Source organism: Haematobia irritans, chromosome 3 (genome assembly GCF_050003625.1).
Source record: "Haematobia irritans isolate KBUSLIRL chromosome 3, ASM5000362v1, whole genome shotgun sequence".
Taxonomy (NCBI): domain Eukaryota; kingdom Metazoa; phylum Arthropoda; class Insecta; order Diptera; family Muscidae; genus Haematobia; species Haematobia irritans.
Window position 1 is genome coordinate 49,279,955 of NC_134399.1, and position 22,813 is coordinate 49,302,767.

At 34.3% G+C, this 22,813-nt stretch overlaps 1 protein-coding gene and 3 long non-coding RNA genes across 4 annotated transcripts; 2 read left to right on the forward strand and 2 right to left on the reverse strand.

The window, feature by feature from the left end:
* The first annotated feature begins 185 nt into the window (after window positions 1-185).
* On the forward strand, window positions 186-7,572 carry LOC142229611 (uncharacterized). Its single transcript, XR_012720443.1, has 5 exons — window positions 186-315; window positions 377-714; window positions 779-1,155; window positions 1,236-1,824; window positions 7,351-7,572. It is a non-coding gene; the product is annotated as an uncharacterized LOC142229611 (long non-coding RNA).
* Window positions 7,573-8,987: 1,415 nt separating this feature from the next.
* LOC142229697 (uncharacterized) lies at window positions 8,988-16,485 on the reverse strand. Its single transcript, XM_075300271.1, has 2 exons — window positions 15,450-16,485; window positions 8,988-9,591 (listed from the first exon to the last, which is right to left on the reverse strand). Exons 1-2 carry the CDS (start codon window positions 15,832-15,834, stop codon window positions 9,488-9,490), a joined length of 489 nt encoding a protein of 162 aa, XP_075156386.1. The 5' UTR covers window positions 15,835-16,485; the 3' UTR covers window positions 8,988-9,487.
* Window positions 10,544-17,931, forward strand: LOC142229698 (uncharacterized). The gene is made up of 4 exons (XR_012720468.1): window positions 10,544-10,676; window positions 10,738-11,516; window positions 11,597-12,185; window positions 17,710-17,931. It is a non-coding gene; the product is annotated as an uncharacterized LOC142229698 (long non-coding RNA).
* Window positions 17,932-19,369: 1,438 nt separating this feature from the next.
* On the reverse strand, window positions 19,370-21,653 carry LOC142229186 (uncharacterized). The gene is made up of 4 exons (XR_012720354.1): window positions 21,372-21,653; window positions 21,227-21,307; window positions 20,489-21,161; window positions 19,370-19,949 (listed from the first exon to the last, which is right to left on the reverse strand). It is a non-coding gene; the product is annotated as an uncharacterized LOC142229186 (long non-coding RNA).
* Between the last annotated feature and the right edge of the window lie 1,160 nt (window positions 21,654-22,813).

The window sequence follows — 22,813 nt, forward strand, 5'->3', positions numbered from 1 at the left end:
ATGATAGCTGATAGTCGTATCTACACTAGTCGTAAATTTTCAACCAGTGTTGGTGAGGTAGTGAAAAATACCAATTCGAATGTGTTTACATTTTATTTGGCCCTTAAAAAAAATAAAAGACATACTCTGAGAAATTTGTTGGCCTTGGACATCACAAAGCCAATACTTTTCGCGCAGCCTGTGGAGCGTAAAGTGTTGGGAACAAACAAACAAAAAAAAACAAGCATCTCAGTGTGTCTAGTTGTGGTTGTTGGCAATGGCGCCATGTCCGTCCGCATGTCGACCATATCAATGCAAATGTTCCTGCGCAAAAAGGTAATGTATTAAGAATTATCCTTGTGTGTACAAAAATTCTAATAAAGATTTATTTCCATAGGTTAAAGAAAGGCTTGAAATATATGTTCGCGAATGTCGCTGTAATAAGGCAATGGATGAATGCTATGTTTATGGGTGCCTTTGCATAGAAAAAGGAAAACAAAATAAGTTAATGTGTCCAAGGAGTGATTGTTTTGTCTTGTGGATGCCAGAATGCATTCAGTGTTGGTGGAAGATTTGCCATATAGGCTGCAAATGTGCATTGGTGTTACAAAGGGATAACAGTGTATGCATAATGGATGGTGTAAATTCCATACCAAAAAATATGCACTTTTGGATTTCCAACTTAATCGAGATTTATACCTGCACATGATAATGTGTTTGAAAGTGGATATAAAAGTTACGTGGATTTTTTTTGGTAGTGATCCAAATTCTAATTTTTTTCTCTTTCATTTTTTTTCAGGCATCATTTCTGACGTCCTAATATGGTTTTCATCATTACATGTACATGATCAATGTCTGTTGTTTGGTCATATATAAATTGTACACACAGAACCGATGCCATTGGAATGATGTACATATCAATGCATTAAAACAAAAAAGTGTATGTTGTACGTGTGTGTGTCAAATAAAAAGGAAAACAAAATGCGTCCATGTCGACCAAATTGTGGATATTAAAAAATATTCATCCGTTAATGACAGGCTACCTGATTAGGCTGTTAATGTCGCGTTTGGCAAAAAAAGGTGTTTGGCATAAGACAAAACAAAAATCGGAATGGTATTCAACTTTCCCAATACGATTGCACTATATACCTGTGTATGACTGTCGGTTGACAAAAGGTATCATTTTATTGTGGTAACCCAAAATTTAATTCTCATTTGCTGAAATTTTCTAACATCGTTTTTTTTTCTCGTTGCAGATATTCATTCAAGGTCTATTGTATAGTCATGAAAGTGAAACAAATGCAAGCAGTCGATGTCATTGTCATGATATGTCTATCATCATTGCAAAACGAGCGGGTGAATGATTCATGGCGTTTTTGGAAAACCTTGAAAAATATCCTATTACCTGGCCTATGGCCAGAGGAAAAGGAAATGAATTCGAAAAATTGGATAAATGCTATCTTATGATACAGCATCCCTATGTAATTATTGCAAGAGGTTAACAACAAACATTCAGGATTATACGTGATTTCTGTTTTCAACCACTTTGATGTCAAATGTTGTGGACTCTTCGGTTTATTTCACAAGATAAGTTTTATTATGTATTGTCTGGTTAACGATCATATACTAATTCATTTTTTTTATCTATTTTCAGATTCATTCAATCAAATTATCCAATTATACTAATATTGCTTTATCTTTTTCTATAGGTACTGTGGATTGTAATTGGCGATGATGAATGCAGTATAAAGGATCATTATTGAATTTTGAAGCACCATGAATGCAGACAAACAAAATACATCTTATGGATAACAACTCAACGGTGGATAAACAGAATTTTAAGTGGTGAGAAATCTAGAAAATATGTAGTAGCAGTAGGTTATTGAAATATATAGGCAGATTTTCATACTCGTAGATGTTGTGCGTGTATTACACCTATGTATTCTCCCTTAAGTGTCTCAACCTCATACTGGCAGTTACCGATTGCCTTTCCTATCCGGCACTTTAGCCATTGTTTGCAAAATTTTGCATTTCTCCCTTTGGCAAAATTACTTTGCACAAAGTTTTTTCTAAACACTTCCTGTCCTGGACGAAAGGTTGTAAAACGGCTTCTCCTATTATATGACCTCACATTCCTTTCATAGGTCTCATGTAATTTCTTATTAATTCCTTGATGCAATATTCGCATTTGATCCGGTTTAGGTAGTACATTTATTTCGCCCTCTTCCAATGCATTCAGTCTTTTCAATATTTTATATGCGTCCGCGTGTGTAATCATTTGGTATCCCGTCAATGCAAAATATGGTGACGTACCTGTCGACGAATGTATTGTTGATCTCAACGAGCATTCTATTTTTGACAAATTTTCGTCCCATTTTGTTTGGTCCGTTTTCAGGTAGGATCGGATGCTACTTAGGATTGTCTGATAAACACGTTCACTTGCGTTTGCCTGTGGTGTGTGTATAGGTGATCTTATGTGGCGTATACCAAATAACTTTAACAATTCTTGAAAGGATTCGGAGACAAATTGTTTCCCATTATCTGAGTGTATACACTCAGGTACTCCGAATTTATGGAAAACTTCTTCCACAAGAAATTTATTGACAAATTTTGCCGTCGCCTTTGTCATTGGCTTTAACAGAACAAATTTGGTTTTATGATCCAATACTATAAAAATGAATGCCTTGCCTGATTTCGTTCGCGGATAAGGACCAAGAAAATCGACATAAATCTTTTGAAAAGGCCTTTGGGTTACAACTTCAACTCCCATTGGTGGCCTTAGAGTATATTTTGGATGTTTTATTTCTTTGCAAGTGTCACATTTATTGACATAATCCCTTATCTGGGTCACCATAGAGGGCCAATAAAAATATTGTCTGACACTTTGCAAAGTTTTTGCCATTCCACTATGCATTGTCGCCTCTTCATGCGACCTCTTTATAAAATCAGTAGTCAACTCTTGTGGAGGCCAAATTCTCCAACAGTTACTCTCGGATTCAATATCGTCGCGATTAAAAGTAACCCTTTTGTAAATTATGCCTTCACATACTTTCAAATCTGGAAGTTGATCTGCATTATTTCCAATCGTGTCAATTAACGAAAGATAATTGGAATTTTTAAATTCTCCAGATTCAAAATCAATTAATGCCGGATTCCCTAGGACCAATTCGTCCATACCCAATCTAGACAACATGTCTGGAACAACATTTTTGGACCCTTTTCTGTGTTCTATCGTAAATTTATAACCCTGAAGTTTCAAGCTCCATCTAGCAAGTCGGCCATTGAGGTCACGTTGCCTCATTAACCATTGGAGACTTGAATGGTCAGTAATCACAGAAAATTCCATTAATTCGACATATTGTCTGAAACGTTCGATCGCCAAAATGACAGCCAAACATTCTTTTTCAGTGGTCGAATAGTTTCGTTGGGCAGTATTTAACTTTTTTGAGAAGTACTCAATGGGATGTTCCCAATCGTTATCATCCTTCTGAAAAAGTACTGCTCCAACGCCAACATTCGACGCATCGCACTGAATAAAAAATGGGCGATCGAAGTCCGGACTTGACAACACTGGGCTAGAGATCAAACGTAACTTTAGTTTTTCAAACGAATCTAATGCTTCGGGAGTCATCGTAAATTTTGGTGATTTTTTTAAGGTATCAGTAAGAGATGCTGTGAGTGTCGAAAAGTCATGGATGAATCTTCGATACCATCCCACAGTACCCAAAAATTTACGGACATCCTTTTGGCTATTAGGTGGCTTAATATTCATTATTGCCTCGATTTTGGACGGATCCGGTTTTAATTTGCCTTCACCAACTATGTACCCCAAATATTTTAATTCTTTATAACAGAATTTGGATTTGTCCATATTTATGGTCAATCCAGCTGCTGTCAGTTTGTTTCCCACTAGCTTCAACATTTCCATATGGCTCTCGAAATTAGGAGACACAATCAATAAATCGTCCAGGTACACAAAAACACGGTCTTTCAACTCTGAAGGAATCACTTTGTCCATCAGTCTACACATCCGTTGAGCAGCGTTGCACAGTCCAAAAGGCATTACCTTAAACTGGTAATGTGGCCTGCCTTGAACTGTGAACGCTGTCAATGGGCGACTTGATTCCTCCAGAGGAATTTGCCAAAATGCGTCCTTTAGATCTATTGCTGTGATGAAAAATGTGTCACCTAATCTGGCTAACAAACCATCTATGTTGGGCAAGGGGTAGGCATCTTTGCGAGTCACCTTATTTAGTTCTCTTGCATCCAAACATAGACGATTCTTGTTAGGCCTCATAACTAGTGTCACTCGATTGTTCCACTCTGCATTTGTTGCTTCTTCTATTACACCTAACATAAGCATTCTGTCCAGTTCTTCATATAGAAGTTTCTGTACACCTGGACTGACTGGAAAATATCTCATCTTTTTCGGAGCAGCATTTCCTACATCTATCGAATGCTTTTCCAGATGAGTTTTGCCAAGTCCGTACTTTGTGTAGCAACGAAACGAGAGCTTCACATTCTCCAAAATTAAATTCTGCTCCGGGGTTAAATCATGCATTTTCCTATCGGTATCAGATGCTGCTATTTCACATACAATATCATTACCCATCGAAATTCGTATGCCAAGTCTCTGCCAAAAATCGTATCCTAAAATCAAGGTCTGTTTTAGTGTTGGTACTAAATAAAATACCATTTCTCTATCCATGTTTCCACATTCAATCGACAATATAACTTTTCCAATTATTTTCAATGGCTCACCGCCAGCAGTATTTATCACAGATTTGAAATTTAAAATTCGTGCCTTCATCTTCTCAACATTTTCTAAACAATTTTTGCCTAAGCAACTCACAGCTGCTCCACTGTCCATTAAACCTTGCATTTCCATTCCGTTCAGTTTGACATTCATATATGGTCGAATGTCACCCTCTACAGGTAAACAAGCTGAAGCTATTTCTTTTCTTTCTTGTTTTCTCCGTTTATGTCCTTTTCTTGCCTTCAAAACATTTCTACTAATCTCAGGTACGAAATCATGAACAATTTCTTCTCTTTTTCGGTTGTAATTTTCCAATCGGACTTCGTATGGTATTATAGTTCCTATATTTTTACCTGCATCTGTATCAGATTTTCCTGTAAGGATATTGGTGCCTTTAGAATTCCGATTTTCAATGTGATACCCATTTCCATTTTTCTCAATTGTTGATTTCGTCATATCCCTTCCATCATTGTGTGAGTTTTCTAATCTCGATGTATTGTGTTCCACATTGGACAAATTTGTTGAATTTGAAATAACTACATTGCCGCTTGGAAAATTATTCGATGTTAAAAATCTTTTTGAAAAATCATTGTCTGTATTTAATATGGTACTATTCTGTTGCAAAACTACTGGGTCGATTCCTGTTTCGAACATGTTTGCCCAGTCCTCGTCATGTTCCGAAGCGAGTTTCCCGTGCACTTTGGACATTTGGGTGATGTTGTCCCATCGAACCCACATTTGTAACAGAATATATTTCTTTGTTCGTCAGGGCAATCGATAAATGTATGGCCAGATTTTTTGCAATTCCAGCAGATAAGTTGTCTAACTGGAACTGTATTTGGATACAAAGCCTCTACCTCAGGTTGAAAATTTGAAGGATCAATTTCCTCTATTTCAAGTTCATGAACTCGCCGAAAATTTTGGTTCTGTTGTCTGTAAGAGATTCGCTTTGAAATATTTCTTTCCGCTCTCTTACATTCTTCTATTAGTTCATCAATGGTCTCGATATTCTTGGGAAAAATCAATTGTACCAAACCTTCTTTTAAATTGTCCTTCATTATTCGTACAAGCTCATACTCATGCATTGGAATACGCAATTGGTTTCTGAGTTTCACGTTCTCTGATATATACATGTCAGCGGTCTCAGAGGGCAATTGTCGTCTTTCCATTATGCATCTTTGAATTTCGAAATCAGTTTCGAAATTTCTGAATTTCCTAATGAAATGGTATTTCAAATGGTCCCATTGGCATGTTGGATTTTGTTGGCGAAATTGCCAAATCCAATCGTGCGCTCTACCTGTTAGAAGATGGTGAAACCCTTTTACAAAAATATCCATAGGACAATTGTAATCGACTCTCAAACATTCAGCTCGAAAAACAAAATCTTCGACGCTGACTGACTTTGAAGAGCCATCGAATTTCAAACCCCATTTTTGCAATTGCAAAGGTGTCATGGGCTTGTGACCATATGGTGTGTATTGGTCAGGTATATCATGAGACGTATATCCTTGTCGTTGGTATGGCGGATGAGTTTGCATCTGTTGTGAAAATTGCGGTTGTTGGTTATGCTGTCGAAAATTTGGCGTTTGTGAATCTTGTCTATAACGATTATTTACCTGGTCATTTGGTAATCGGTCATTGCGAGGAATATTATTATTCTCAACTGAAACGGTTCCTTGAGAATTTAAGGAATTTCTTATGGCTTGTGGTATCATTATCGCGAGCCTTTGTTCCATAATTTGCAGCATATTTGCCTGTGCAGCGCCTACAGATGCACTGACATAGTCCCTTAAACTCAATCCATCTGCGTTCACAGCAGTATCAGGATTTACGCTTTCCTCCAAAGTTGGTAACCTTGCCCGATTCATGCTTGAAAATTCCCTTCTAATCGATCTAGCCGTGATACTACTGTATTCAGGAGTCGTTATAGAGTGTAACGATTCTGGAGACGATGTTGTCTGTGGGCCTAATTCGGGTTGAAACCGTACAGACATCAAAGGTGGTATATTAGCAGAATTCAAAATAGTTCTGTTAACACTAGATTCTGAATTGATCGAATTAGAATGTGGAGTATTGTTGGTCGAAGTTGCCGTTTCAGAAGTATTTAAGTGTGAAACGCTAGAATTTAAATTCGGTTCAAAATTTTCCGCATTTGGGTTCAAAATACTTAATTGATTATTTCTAGCCGCGATTCTACTTGGCATGACGATTAATAAACTCAAATTCAGTAAATATAAAATTCTATTTTGGTCATGTAATGGTGTAAGTAGTTCTATTGAGAGGTAATGAAAATGAATGTGATAGTCTGACAAGTCGAAAAGATCTTTTTTTTTTTGTTTTGGACACAGAAAATTTCAATAAGACCACAATATAAATAAAACATAAGAAAATATGTGAGATATATATATAAAAAAAAACCAAAATCTTGAAATGTTTTCAACGTTTTAGAAAATTAGAAAAAAAATATTGAAATAAATATTGTTTTGAATATATATAGTTGATAAATATTTTTAGTCTAAATTTTGATTCTAGTAGTTAGTAACACACAAACTAAACATATAATACTACAAATAATATTAACAATTTTTGTTTTCTTTTTCTTTGTTTCTTTTCAGATACATATACATGCAAAGTTGAAATTTCGTAACTGGTCGGATCAAAAGAAGACAATGGAAATCCAAATGCAATCATTTTCATATTTTCAATAATATTTTAAGTATTTTCTAATTTCTTTTTTTTTAGAATTGTAATATTACGAAAAATTTAGATTGTAAATAATTTTAAATGTTTGTTTTTTATTTTAATAAAACAAAGACAAAAATTCGATTGAATTTTAATTTTTTGGTGTTTTTAATTAAGGTTCTTGGAATTATGGCAAAACAGGTTTGAAAAATCATATAAAAAATTAATATTTAATTACTTTGATAAAGACTCAATATTTCAATCATTTTGTTTTGAGAAACTGAAACAAATAGATATATTCAGCTTTATAGCCAGTATAATCTATGCTTTCAGGATTTCTCTAAAACAATCTGTTTGCAATTTTGGTCCTTGGACACATCATTGGAATTTGACTGAACATCGTTGCGAATCGGCATGGTGCTAAAGCTCCTTCCGTGACATCCGATGTTCTTGACAAAATCTTTTGTTGGTCTTATTCTATTGCTGAAATAAAAAAATTAATGGATGATAATATGTGGGTGAAGTTGGTTTTTGTGTATCATACACTACAGGAACCAAGGTGTAAAAAAAATCCACTGTTCTGGGTGCGAAAATTTTATGATTGATGGTAGAATCAAAAAAAGTCGCCCCACGTTGGGCGCCAAAATGTGATAACCCCTTAGCGGAAATGGTACTATGGTGTTATGCTGCGGTCTAGCTCGCCGGATGGGTAGGTTCTTATCCGCTATTTAGGTTATACATTTAAATTTCTTAACGTACCATATTGTCTTCCTGGACCAGAGCTGGGAGTTGCAAAAAGGCTATAAACAGAAATTACATATGTACAGCTCTGATATAATTTGGTATGTTCTCACTGGAAGAACATATCTAAGTATGTGTGTACGTGTTTCTCTCTCCACCAGTTAGTCCAGGGATGGGATGTATTAAAATGATTGATTCGGGCTATGTTTGATTTTTCTTGCGACAGGTATGCATTTTTCAGACTGTTTTGCCTCGAGTACAACTTAAAATTCATCGTTTGGATTTCTTAGTGAGACTTAGGTGTTTTAGTCTCAAGGCTCGCCCACCCCATATGACATTTCTGCCATCCATGATATTTCCTATGCCTTAAGGAATATTTGGAAATATCCCAAATTTTGAATTTGCCTACTTTTGTGACCGTTACATTTCAACTTTTTTAAGAAATTAAAACATGTTTTTATATTCTTTTCAAATTCACATTATAAATATTTTTATTCTTAAATATAGAGGTTTTTAATAAAGTTTATGGTTCAATATTGAAACGAAATATAATTTATTTTAAGGCCTTAAGTATAAATAACACATGCAATCACATAAATAATTATAAAGGTTTGTTTTGATTTTACTTATTTATGACAATATTAAAAAAACAATTTAATAATTAACAAAAAAAAATAATTAACATTAATATTTTTCTTTAGATTATCCTTAGTTTTTGATAACATTTAATAACCTTTTATATTTATTTTACAAGGTCTAATTGGCGAATTTAATAAATTCATGTAAATGTAGATAAGTAGTTTTAATATTCTAGTTGTTTTTGTTTTTTTTTAGTAATAGTTTTGTTGTTTTTTTTTTTATACATTTCTCAGTTTTCTCTATAAAAGTTTTGTGGAAATTAATAATGTTTACTTAATGAAATTTTTAGTAACTCATTTTTTTAAGTTTTATTACATAGGGCAGACTTATTTTTTTATAGATATGCAAATAATAAGATTTATCTATTGAGTCACAATTCATTTTGTAAGTGATTTTCGAATTTTGTTTGGTATTTTTTTTTTATTTGTTTTAGTATTGTCTGTTTTTATGTATAAATTAAATTTACTTATTTTTTTTTTTTTAGTTGAGCACCTTCGATACTCCTGTTGCGGTATCGAAGGTACTCACGAGTTTCTTTCTTTTTACTTTTCTACAAGACGATCACAGATTTAATTACCTCGTTTAAATTTCCAACATGAACGGCAATATCGGCAATGTGCATTTTTAATTTATTCGGTCTGTCTGTGCCACAACTGTTGGGAAACCACTGGACTTGAATAGTGTACGTCTTTACTGATGTGCTCCCACAACCACGTGGTGTATACACACAAAACCACCACCGACAATATGTGGATTTTTGTCTCCACTAGGAAAGATGGTGTTTTTCAAACTTCCTACCAGATTACATTGCGAATAGAGAAATAGACTATATTAATGGTAAATCAATTTAAAGTGTTCGCACATGGTCAACACATACTTCATTCTATTTCCTCACTATTGACCACGTTTCTTTGCCTCTCAGCACTAACATCACGTTGAAAATTCGTCGTTCAGTTTCCACAAATTTTCTGAATTCGTTTCAGGCTTTCCAATCAAAGTCAGAAATGTTTAAACTCAGTTTATTATTATTGGATATAGTTTCTACAAAAATCGCATACATTTTTTTATTCTCATTAAAAACTTCAAGAAAATGTAGTGTGAACGGCAAATTTTCAATGTTGCTTCAAAACCTAACCTCAAAATCCTCACTAAATCAATATTTCATGAATTAAAAATGTGTCTCCACAAAACGTGGAACATGGTTTCATCATATTCTCATAACTTCGTTTTTCATACATGCAACACAATTCTTTAGTCAACATTGCAGCAAAAATTTTAAATTTATGATTCATTCACTTTTAACTAAAAAAAAGAATTCAAAACTCTCACCTGTTGTTGGAAATTTCCTGTACCGCAAAATTGTCTCTACAACTATATTGTCTCCTTTCTCGGTTTTCACTTTTATTGTTGCACTGAAATTTCCCGATTTTAAACCTGTCGATTCGCTCACTGTATCGCACGAGTGGTGAATAGTAAAAGAGTGTATCCTCAATCGGGATGTAAAACGTCACCTTCGTCAGCATATGGAGAGCCCATATGATCAGTTCCCATATGGTTTAACCATATGATAGCTGATAGTCGTATCTACACTAGTCGTAAATTTTCAACCAGTGTTGGTGAGGTAGTGAAAAATACCAATTCGAATGTGTTTACATTTTATTTGGCCCTTAAAAAAAATAAAAGACATACTCTGAGAAATTTGTTGGCCTTGGACATCACAAAGCCAATACTTTTCGCGCAGCCTGTGGAGCGTAAAGTGTTGGGAACAAACAAACAAAAAAAAACAAGCATCTCAGTGTGTCTAGTTGTGGTTGTTGGCAATGGCGCCATGTCCGTCCGCATGTCGACCATATCAATGCAAATGTTCCTGCGCAAAAAGGTAATGTATTAAGAATTATCCTTGTGTGTACAAAAATTCTAATAAAGATTTATTTCCATAGGTTAAAGAAAGGCTTGAAATATATTTTCGCGAATGTCGCTGTAATAAGACAATGGATGAATGCTATGTTTATGGGTGCCTTTGCATAGAAAAAGGAAAACAAAATAAGTTAATGTGTCCAAGGAGTGATTGTTTTGTCTTGTGGATGCCAGAATGCATTCAGTGTTGGTGGAAGATTTGCCATATAGGCTGCAAATGTGCATTGGTGTTACAAAGGGATAACAGTGTATGCATAATGGATGGTGTAAATTCCATACCAAAAAATATGCACTTTTGGATTTCCAACTTAATCGAGATTTATACCTGCACATGATAATGTGTTTGAAAGTGGATATAAAAGATACGTGTATTTTTTTTGGTAGTGATCCAAATTCTAATTTTTTTCTCTTTCATTTTTTTTCAGGCATTATTTCTGACGTCCTAATATGGTTTTCATCATTACATGTACATGATCAATGTCTGTTGTTTGGTCATATATAAATTGTACACACAGAACCGATGCCATTGGAATGATGTACATATCAATGCATTAAAACAAAAAAGTGTATGTTGTACGTGTGTGTGTCAAATAAAAAGGAAAACAAAATGCGTCCATGTCGACCAAATTGTGGATATTAAAAAATATTCATCCGTTAATGACAGGCTACCTGATTAGGCTGTTAATGTCGCGTTTGGCAAAAAAAGGTGTTTGGCATAAGACAAAACAAAAATCGGAATGGTATTCAACTTTCCCAATACGATTGCACTATATACCTGTGTATGACTGTCGGTTGACAAAAGGTATCATTTTATTGTGGTAACCCAAAATTTAATTCTCATTTGCTGAAATTTTCTAACATCGTTTTTTTTTCTCGTTGCAGATATTCATTCAAGGTCTATTGTATAGTCATGAAAGTGAAACAAATGCAAGCAGTCGATGTCATTGTCATGATATGTCTATCATCATTGCAAAACGAGCGGGTGAATGATTCATGGCGTTTTTGGAAAACCTTGAAAAATATCCTATTACCTGGCCTATGGCCAGAGGAAAAGGAAATGAATTCGAAAAATTGGATAAATGCTATCTTATGATACAGCATCCCTATGTAATTATTGCAAGAGGTTAACAACAAACATTCAGGATTATACGTGATTTCTGTTTTCAACCACTTTGATGTCAAATGTTGTGGACTCTTCGGTTTATTTCACAAGATAAGTTTTATTATGTATTGTCTGGTTAACGATCATATACTAATTCATTTTTTTTATCTATTTTCAGATTCATTCAATCAAATTATCCAATTATACTAATATTGCTTTATCTTTTTCTATAGGTACTGTGGATTGTAATTGGCGATGATGAATGCAGTATAAAGGATCATTATTGAATTTTGAAGCACCATGAATGCAGACAAACAAAATACATCTTATGGATAACAACTCAACGGTGGATAAACAGAATTTTAAGTGGTGAGAAATCTAGAAAATATGTAGTAGCAGTAGGTTATTGAAATATATAGGCAGATTTTCATACTCGTAGATGTTGTGCGTGTATTACACCTATGTATTCTCCCTTAAGTGTCTCAACCTCATACTGGCAGTTACCGATTGCCTTTCCTATCCGGCACTTTAGCCATTGTTAGCAAAATTTTGCATTTCTCCCTTTGGCAAAATTACTTTGCACAAAGTTTTTTCTAAACACTTCCTGTCCTGGACGAAAGGTTGTAAAACGGCTTCTCCTATTATATGACCTCACATTCCTTTCATAGGTCTCATGTAATTTCTTATTAATTCCTTGATGCAATATTCGCATTTGATCCGGTTTAGGTAGTACATTTATTTCGCCCTCTTCCAATGCATTCAGTCTTTTCAATATTTTATATGCGTCCGCGTGTGTAATCATTTGGTATCCCGTCAATGCAAAATATGGTGACGTACCTGTCGACGAATGTATTGTTGATCTCAACGAGCATTCTATTTTTGACAAATTTTCGTCCCATTTTGTTTGGTCCGTTTTCAGGTAGGATCGGATGCTACTTAGGATTGTCTGATAAACACGTTCACTTGCGTTTGCCTGTGGTGTGTGTATAGGTGATCTTATGTGGCGTATACCAAATAACTTTAACAATTCTTGAAAGGATTCGGAGACAAATTGTTTCCCATTATCTGAGTGTATACACTCAGGTACTCCGAATTTATGGAAAACTTCTTCCACAAGAAATTTATTGACAAATTTTGCCGTCGCCTTTGTCATTGGCTTTAACAGAACAAATTTGGTTTTATGATCCAATACTATAAAAATGAATGCCTTGCCTGATTTCGTTCGCGGATAAGGACCAAGAAAATCGACATAAATCTTTTGAAAAGGCCTTTGGGTTACAACTTCAACTCCCATTGGTGGCCTTAGAGTATATTTTGGATGTTTTATTTCTTTGCAAGTGTCACATTTATTGACATAATCCCTTATCTGGGTCACCATAGAGGGCCAATAAAAATATTGTCTGACACTTTGCAAAGTTTTTGCCATTCCACTATGCATTGTCGCCTCTTCATGCGACCTCTTTATAAAATCAGTAGTCAACTCTTGTGGAGGCCAAATTCTCCAACAGTTACTCTCGGATTCAATATCGTCGCGATTAAAAGTAACCCTTTTGTAAATTATGCCTTCACATACTTTCAAATCTGGAAGTTGATCTGCATTATTTCCAATCGTGTCAATTAACGAAAGATAATTGGAATTTTTAAATTCTCCAGATTCAAAATCAATTAATGCCGGATTCCCTAGGACCAATTCGTCCATACCCAATCTAGACAACATGTCTGGAACAACATTTTTGGACCCTTTTCTGTGTTCTATCGTAAATTTATAACCCTGAAGTTTCAAGCTCCATCTAGCAAGTCGGCCATTGAGGTCACGTTGCCTCATTAACCATTGGAGACTTGAATGGTCAGTAATCACAGAAAATTCCATTAATTCGACATATTGTCTGAAACGTTCGATCGCCAAAATGACAGCCAAACATTCTTTTTCAGTGGTCGAATAGTTTCGTTGGGCAGTATTTAACTTTTTTGAGAAGTACTCAATGGGATGTTCCCAATCGTTATCATCCTTCTGAAAAAGTACTGCTCCAACGCCAACATTCGACGCATCGCACTGAATAAAAAATGGGCGATCGAAGTCCGGACTTGACAACACTGGGCTAGAGATCAAACGTAACTTTAGTTTTTCAAACGAATCTAATGCTTCGGGAGTCATCGTAAATTTTGGTGATTTTTTTAAGGTATCAGTAAGAGATGCTGTGAGTGTCGAAAAGTCATGGATGAATCTTCGATACCATCCCACAGTACCCAAAAATTTACGGACATCCTTTTGGCTATTAGGTGGCTTAATATTCATTATTGCCTCGATTTTGGACGGATCCGGTTTTAATTTGCCTTCACCAACTATGTACCCCAAATATTTTAATTCTTTATAACAGAATTTGGATTTGTCCATATTTATGGTCAATCCAGCTGCTGTCAGTTTGTTTCCCACTAGCTTCAACATTTCCATATGGCTCTCGAAATTAGGAGACACAATCAATAAATCGTCCAGGTACACAAAAACACGGTCTTTCAACTCTGAAGGAATCACTTTGTCCATCAGTCTACACATCCGTTGAGCAGCGTTGCACAGTCCAAAAGGCATTACCTTAAACTGGTAATGTGGCCTGCCTTGAACTGTGAACGCTGTCAATGGGCGACTTGATTCCTCCAGAGGAATTTGCCAAAATGCGTCCTTTAGATCTATTGCTGTGATGAAAAATGTGTCACCTAATCTGGCTAACAAACCATCTATGTTGGGCAAGGGGTAGGCATCTTTGCGAGTCACCTTATTTAGTTCTCTTGCATCCAAACATAGACGATTCTTGTTAGGCCTCATAACTAGTGTCACTCGATTGTTCCACTCTGCATTTGTTGCTTCTTCTATTACACCTAACATAAGCATTCTGTCCAGTTCTTCATATAGAAGTTTCTGTACACCTGGACTGACTGGAAAATATCTCATCTTTTTCGGAGCAGCATTTCCTACATCTATCGAATGCTTTTCCAGATGAGTTTTGCCAAGTCCGTACTTTGTGTAGCAACGAAACGAGAGCTTCACATTCTCCAAAATTAAATTCTGCTCCGGGGTTAAATCATGCATTTTCCTATCGGTATCAGATGCTGCTATTTCACATACAATATCATTACCCATCGAAATTCGTATGCCAAGTCTCTGCCAAAAATCGTATCCTAAAATCAAGGTCTGTTTTAGTGTTGGTACTAAATAAAATACCATTTCTCTATCCATGTTTCCACATTCAATCGACAATATAACTTTTCCAATTATTTTCAATGGCTCACCGCCAGCAGTATTTATCACAGATTTGAAATTTAAAATTCGTGCCTTCATCTTCTCAACATTTTCTAAACAATTTTTGCCTAAGCAACTCACAGCTGCTCCACTGTCCATTAAACCTTGCATTTCCATTCCGTTCAGTTTGACATTCATATATGGTCGAATGTCACCCTCTACAGGTAAACAAGCTGAAGCTATTTCTTTTCTTTCTTGTTTTCTCCGTTTATGTCATTTTCTTGCCTTCAAAACATTTCTACTAATCTCAGGTACGAAATCATGAAAAATTTCTTCTCTTTTTCGGTTGTAATTGTCCAATCGGACTTCGTATGGTATTATAGTTCCTATATTTTTACCTGCATCTGTATCAGATTTTCCTGTAAGGATATTGGTGCCTTTAGAATTCCGATTTTCAATGTGATACCCATTTCCATTTTTCTCAATTGTAGATTTCGTCATATCCCTTCCATCATTGTGTGAGTTTTCTAATCTCGATGTATTGTGTTCCACATTGGACAAATTTGTTGAATTTGAAATAACTACATTGCCGCTTGGAAAATTATTCGAGGTTAAAAATCTTTTTGAAAAATCATTGTCTGTATTTAATATGGTACTATTCTGTTGCAAAACTACTGGGTCGATTCCTGTTTCGAACATGTTTGCCCAGTCCTCGTCATGTTCCGAAGCGAGTTTCCCGTGCACTTTGGACATTTGGGTGATGTTGTCCCATCGAACCCACATTTGTAACAGAATATATTTCTTTGTTCGTCAGGGCAATCGATAAATGTATGGCCAGATTTTTTGCAATTCCAGCAGATAAGTTGTCTAACTGGAACTGTATTTGGATACAAAGCCTCTACCTCAGGTTGAAAATTTGAAGGATCAATTTCCTCTATTTCAAGTTCATGAACTCGCCGAAAATTTTGGTTCTGTTGTCTGTAAGAGATTCGCTTTGAAATATTTCTTTCCGCTCTCTTACATTCTTCTATTAGTTCATCAATGGTCTCGATATTCTTGGGAAAAATCAATTGTACCAAACCTTCTTTTAAATTGTCCTTCATTATTCGTACAAGCTCATACTCATGCATTGGAATACGCAATTGGTTTCTGAGTTTCACGTTCTCTGATATATACATGTCAGCGGTCTCAGAGGGCAATTGTCGTCTTTCCATTATGCATCTTTGAATTTCGAAATCAGTTTCGAAATTTCTGAATTTCCTAATGAAATGGTATTTCAAATGGTCCCATTGGCATGTTGGATTTTGTTGGCGAAATTGCCAAATCCAATCGTGCGCTCTACCTGTTAGAAGATGGTGAAACCCTTTTACAAAAATATCCATAGGACAATTGTAATCGACTCTCAAACATTCAGCTCGAAAAACAAAATCTTCGACGCTGACTGACTTTGAAGAGCCATCGAATTTCAAACCCCATTTTTGCAATTGCAAAGGTGTCATGGGCTTGTGACCATATGGTGTGTATTGGTCAGGTATATCATGAGACGTATATCCTTGTCGTTGGTATGGCGGATGAGTTTGCATCTGTTGTGAAAATTGCGGTTGTTGGTTATGCTGTCGAAAATTTGGCGTTTGTGAATCTTGTCTATAACGATTATTTACCTGGTCATTTGGTAATCGGTCATTGCGAGGAATATTATTATTCTCAACTGAAACGGTTCCTTGAGAATTTAAGGAATTTCTTATGGCTTGTGGTATCATTATCGCGAGCCTTTGTTCCATAATTTGCAGTATATTTGCCTGTGCAGCGCCTACAGATGCACTGACATAGTCCCTTAAACTCAATCCATCTGCGTTCACAGCAGTATCAGGATTTACGCTTTCCTCCAAAGTTGGTAACCTTGCCCGATTCATGCTTGAAAATTCCCTTCTAATCGATCTAGCCGTGATACTACTGTATTCAGGAGTCGTTATAGAGTGTAACGATTCTGGAGACGATGTTGTCTGTGGGCCTAATTCGGGTTGAAACCGTACAGACATCAAAGGTGGTATATTAGCAGAATTCAAAATAGTTCTGTTAACACTAGATTCTGAATTGATCGAATTAGAATGTGGAGTATTGTTGGTCGAAGTTGCCGTTTCAGAAGTATTTAAGTGTGAAACGCTAGAATTTAAATTCGGTTCAAAATTTTCCGCATTTGGGTTCAAAATACTTAATTGATTATTTCTAGCCGCGATTCTACTTGGCATGACGATTAATAAACTCAAATTCAGTAAATATAAAATTCTATTTTGGTCATGTAATGGTGTAAGTAGTTCTATTGAGAGGTAATGAAAATGAATGTGATAGTCTGACAAGTCGAAAAGATCTTTTTTTTTGTTTTGGACACAGAAAATTTCAATAAGACCACAATATAAATAAAACATAAGAAAATATGTGAGATATATATATAAAAAAAAACCAAAATCTTGAAATGTTTTCAACGTTTTAGAAAATTAGAAAAAAAATATTGAAATAAATATTGTTTTGAATATATATAGTTGATAAATATTTTTAGTCTAAATTTTGATTCTAGTAGTTAGTAACACACAAACTAAACATATAATACTACAAATAATATTAACAATTTTTGTTTTCTTTTTCTTTGTTTCTTTTCAGATACATATACATGCAAAGTTGAAATTTCGTAACTGGTCGGATCAAAAGAAGACAATGGAAATCCAAATGCAATCATTTTCATATTTTCAATAATATTTTAAGTATTTTCTAATTTCTTTTTTTTTAGAATTGTAATATTACGAAAAATTTAGATTGTAAATAATTTTAAATGTTTGTTTTTTATTTTAATAAAACAAAGACAAAAATTCGATTGAATTTTAATTTTTTGGTGTTTTTAATTAAGGTTCTTGGAATTATGGCAAAACAGGTTTGAAAAATCATATAAAAAATTAATATTTAATTACTTTGATAAAGACTCAATATTTCAATCATTTTGTTTTGAGAAACTGAAACAAATAGATATATTCAGCTTTATAGCCAGTATAATCTATGCTTTCAGGATTTCTCTAAAACAATCTGTTTGCAATTTTGGTCCTTGGACACATCATTGGAATTTGACTGAACATCGTTGCGAATCGGCATGGTGCTAAAGCTCCTTCCGTGACATCCGATGTTCTTGACAAAATCTTTTGTTGGTCTTATTCTATTGCTGAAATAAAAAAATTAATGGATGATAATATGTGGGTGAAATTGGTTTTTGTGTATCATACACTACAGGAACCAAGGTGTAAAAAAAATCCACTGTTCTGGGTGCGAAAATTTTATGATTGATGGTAGAATCAAAAAAAGTCGCCCCACGTTGGGCGCCAAAATGTGATAACCCCTTAGCGGAAATGGTACTATGGTGTTATGCTGCGGTCTAGCTCGCCGGATGGGTAGGTTCTTATCCGCTATTTAGGTTATACATTTAAATTTCTTAACGTACCATATTGTCTTCCTGGACCAGAGCTGGGAGTTGCAAAAAGGCTATAAACAGAAATTACATCTGTACAGCTCTGATATAATTTGGTATGTTCTCACTGGAAGAACATATCTAAGTATGTGTGTACGTGTTTCTCTCTCCACCAGTTAGTCCAGGGATGGGATGTATTAAAATGATTGATTCGGGCTATGTTTGATTTTTCTTGCGACAGGTATGCATTTTTCAGACTGTTTTGCCTCGAGTACAACTTAAAATTCATCGTTTGGATTTCTTAGTGAGACTTAGGTGTTTTAGTCTCAAGGCTCGCCCACCCCATATGACATTTCTGCCATCCATGATATTTCCTATGCCTTAAGGAATATTTGGAAATATCCCAAATTTTGAATTTGCCTACTTTTGTGACCGTTACATTTCAACTTTTTTAAGAAATTAAAACATGTTTTTATATTCTTTTCAAATTCACATTATAAATATTTTTATTCTTAAATATAGAGGTTTTTAATAAAGTTTATGGTTCAATATTGAAACGAAATATAATTTATTTTAAGGCCTTAAGTATAAATAACACATGCAATCACATAAATAATTATAAAGGTTTGTTTTGATTTTACTTATTTATGACAATATTAAAAAAACAATTTAATAATTAACAAAAAAAAATAATTAACATTAATATTTTTCTTTAGATTATCCTTAGTTTTTGATAACATTTAATAACCTTTTATATTTATTTTACAAGGTCTAATTGGCGAATTTAATAAATTCATGTAAATGTAGATAAGTAGTTTTAATATTCTAGTTGTTTTTGTTTTTTTTTAGTAATAGTTTTGTTGTTTTTTTTTTATACATTTCTCAGTTTTCTCTATAAAAGTTTTGTGGAAATTAATAATGTTTACTTAATGAAATTTTTAGTAACTCATTTTTTTAAGTTTTATTACATAGGGCAGACTTATTTTTTTATAGATATGCAAATAATAAGATTTATCTATTGAGTCACAATTCATTTTGTAAGTGATTTTCGAATTTTGTTTGGTATTTTTTTTTTATTTGTTTTAGTATTGTCTGTTTTTATGTATAAATTAAATTTACTTATTTTTTTTTTTTTAGTTGAGCACCTTCGATACTCCTGTTGCGGTATCGAAGGTACTCACGAGTTTCTTTCTTTTTACTTTTCTACAAGACGATCACAGATTTAATTACCTCGTTTAAATTTCCAACATGAACGGCAATATCGGCAATGTGCATTTTTAATTTATTCGGTCTGTCTGTGCCACAACTGTTGGGAAACCACTGGACTTGAATAGTGTACGTCTTTACTGATGTGCTCCCACAACCACGTGGTGTATACACACAAAACCACCACCGACAATATGTGGATTTTTGTCTCCACTAGGAAAGATGGTGTTTTTCAAACTTCCTACCAGATTACATTGCGAATAGAGAAATAGACTATATTAATGGTAAATCAATTTAAAGTGTTCGCACATGGTCAACACATACTTCATTCTATTTCCTCACTATTGACCACGTTTCTTTGCCTCTCAGCACTAACATCACGTTGAAAATTCGTCGTTCAGTTTCCACAAATTTTCTGAATTCGTTTCAGGCTTTCCAATCAAAGTCAGAAATGTTTAAACTCAGTTTATTATTATTATTGGATATAGTTTCTACAAAAATCGCATACATTTTTTTTATTCTCATTAAAAACTTCAAGAAAATGTAGTGTGAACGGCAAATTTTCAATGTTGCTTCAAAACCTAACCTCAAAATCCTCACTAAATCAATATTTCATGAATTAAAAATGTGTCTCCACAAAACGTGGAACATGGTTTCATCATATTCTCATAACTTCGTTTTTCATACATGCAACACAATTCTTTAGTCAACATTGCAGCAAAAATTTTAAATTTATGATTCATTCACTTTTAACTAAAAAAAAGAATTCAAAACTCTCACCTGTTGTTGGAAATTTCCTGTACCGCAAAATTGTCTCTACAACTATATTGTCTCCTTTCTCGGTTTTCACTTTTATTGTTGCACTGAAATTTCCCGATTTTAAACCTGTCGATTCGCTCACTGTATCGCACGAGTGGTGAATAGTAAAAGAGTGTATCCTCAATCGGGACGTAAAACGTCACCTTCGTCAGCATATGGAGAGCCCATATGATCAGTTCCCATATGGTTTAACCATATGATAGCTGATAGTCGTATCTACACTAGTCGTAAATTTTCAACCAGTGTTGGTGAGGTAGTGAAAAATACCAATTCGAATGTGTTTACATTTTATTTGGCCCTTAAAAAAAATAAAAGACATACTCTGAGAAATTTGTTGGCCTTGGACATCACACAAATTAGGAACGTACTGGACCGCATGTTAGAATTGATTTCCAGCAGAAGGAGTTCACAAAATATCCATTTTAAACTGATAATAGCGTATGAATTAAGCTGACGATGTGATGCACATTTTCATCCAGAAGTTGTTGATTTCAACAATTTGTTTTTTTTAACAATTTTAATTGGTTGCACTTGTAATGTTTCTAGAAACTTTTTCTTGTCGATAAGCCAGTCATTTTTCATTGGTCAGCTTCTTAATGTTTGCAAGAATGTAGCATCCAAAGATTTTAGTTTTCTGCAAAGAGATTTAAATTTAGTGACTTCTCTAAAGTGTTGATTTAATTTTTCATATTGACGTACCAATTATTATAAACTATTTGAAGCAGTTCCAGTTAATTGTCCACCATTTTTTCATCGGTCAGCTTTTTAATTTTTAGTTTTCTTCAAAGAGATATACATTTAGTGACTTCCTTAAAGCTTTATTTCATTTTTTATTTTCACTTACCTATTTTTATAAAATATTTGGTTATTTGTCTAAAATTTTCCATTTCTTTAATTTCCATTTTCTTGCAATTGACCACGAACTTCGTTGCACAAATAAGTATTGAAAACCACATGGTTTTTTCGTTGCATTTTAGGGTAGTGTTTTGTCAAAGTTTTCTCATATTATCTTCAACACCTTTTCAAAGATTTCGTCAACATTTTGGCAAATTGGAAGTAATTTGCAAACAATTTGAAGATGTATTGAAGACGAGCTATTTCAAGTCAAGTTGAATTTATGTTGAAAATTATATTTACCCTCAAACTGAAAAGTTGTTGCATTTGAAAAACGCTCATCCTGTGTTTATTGGGTTGGGTTATTTCTATTTTGGTTGTAACTTGTTTTTATATTTATTTCTAAAGGTATTCTTATTGCTTTGAAATCACATTGAGAATGATTCTCAATGTGAAGGTTCAATTATTTTCAATAAAAATGCATGCATGAAGAAAACGTGGTAACAATGAAATTCGAAAGTTTTGGTAGCTCCGGTGGATTGGTTTGTTGTCGTGCAAAATTTAGAACAATAATAAAATAATTTTATTTATTATTTTATTAAAAATGAATATCTCACGGTACAGCACACACAGAAATGGTAAACATATTAGAGTTTTTATTGTTCGCTATGTTGTACATCAAAATATTTCACAGTCATAGCGTTTTGGCGCCAAAACGTGAATTGGCATGCAAATTGAAAAAGAAGGGAACAACAGAATTCATTCAGGAATATGATTTATGGAGAAGGCAATCGTCGTGAACAAATTGGATGTGTTGGAGGTAGTATGGAAATTATTATCTGCACTCCTGATCGTTTAAATTGTACAAGCGAATGTTATTGACGCAACCACTAAATATTTAACTTAAACTTAAATATTTGTTCGGTATAGAACAAATATTACGAAAAAATTGCGTATAAATTGGTTCAAGAATATCTGTAAAATTTTTAATCTACCAATTTTTGAGTCACCAATTGTTCACTTTTCACTTGCAAATACGTTACTTTTTCACAGTAAATGATGTGCATTAAAACTGGACAGTAAATAATTACAAACGTTCTTGCGAACTTGTAAAATAATTTAGAGTTTACGTTTTTTTTTTAAAGAACTGCGAAAAAACGCATTTTTATGAAAATCTTCGGCGACTTTGTGAATATTCGTTCCGGAGCCGTTTCAAGCCGTCAAAATCTCGGCGGCTCGCCGAAACCGGCTTGAAATCGGCTGGTGCAAGACTCTGCTTCTGGCTGATACAATGATGTTTCCATTGTATTTGAGGCCCGTCAGAAATCCTGAAAGAAAAAAGAGAGAAATAGATTAGTAGGAAATTATAAAATAAACAGCCGGCAGGTATTCCGGGCAGCAATATCCTTTGACGTCACCCAATAAACACAGGATGAGCGTTTTTCAAATGCA

What these genes read in the sequence shown, in the direction of transcription:
- LOC142229697 (XM_075300271.1), bottom strand. Translation starts at nt 15,834, where the DNA reads ATGTGGGTTCGATGGGACAACATCACCCAAATGTCCAAAGTGCACGGG. An exon ending in AAAATCTGATACAGATGCAG is followed by an intron (nt 9,592 to 15,449) that starts GTAAAAATATAG and finishes GTAATCTGGTAG; the next exon opens with GAAGTTTGAAAAACACCATC.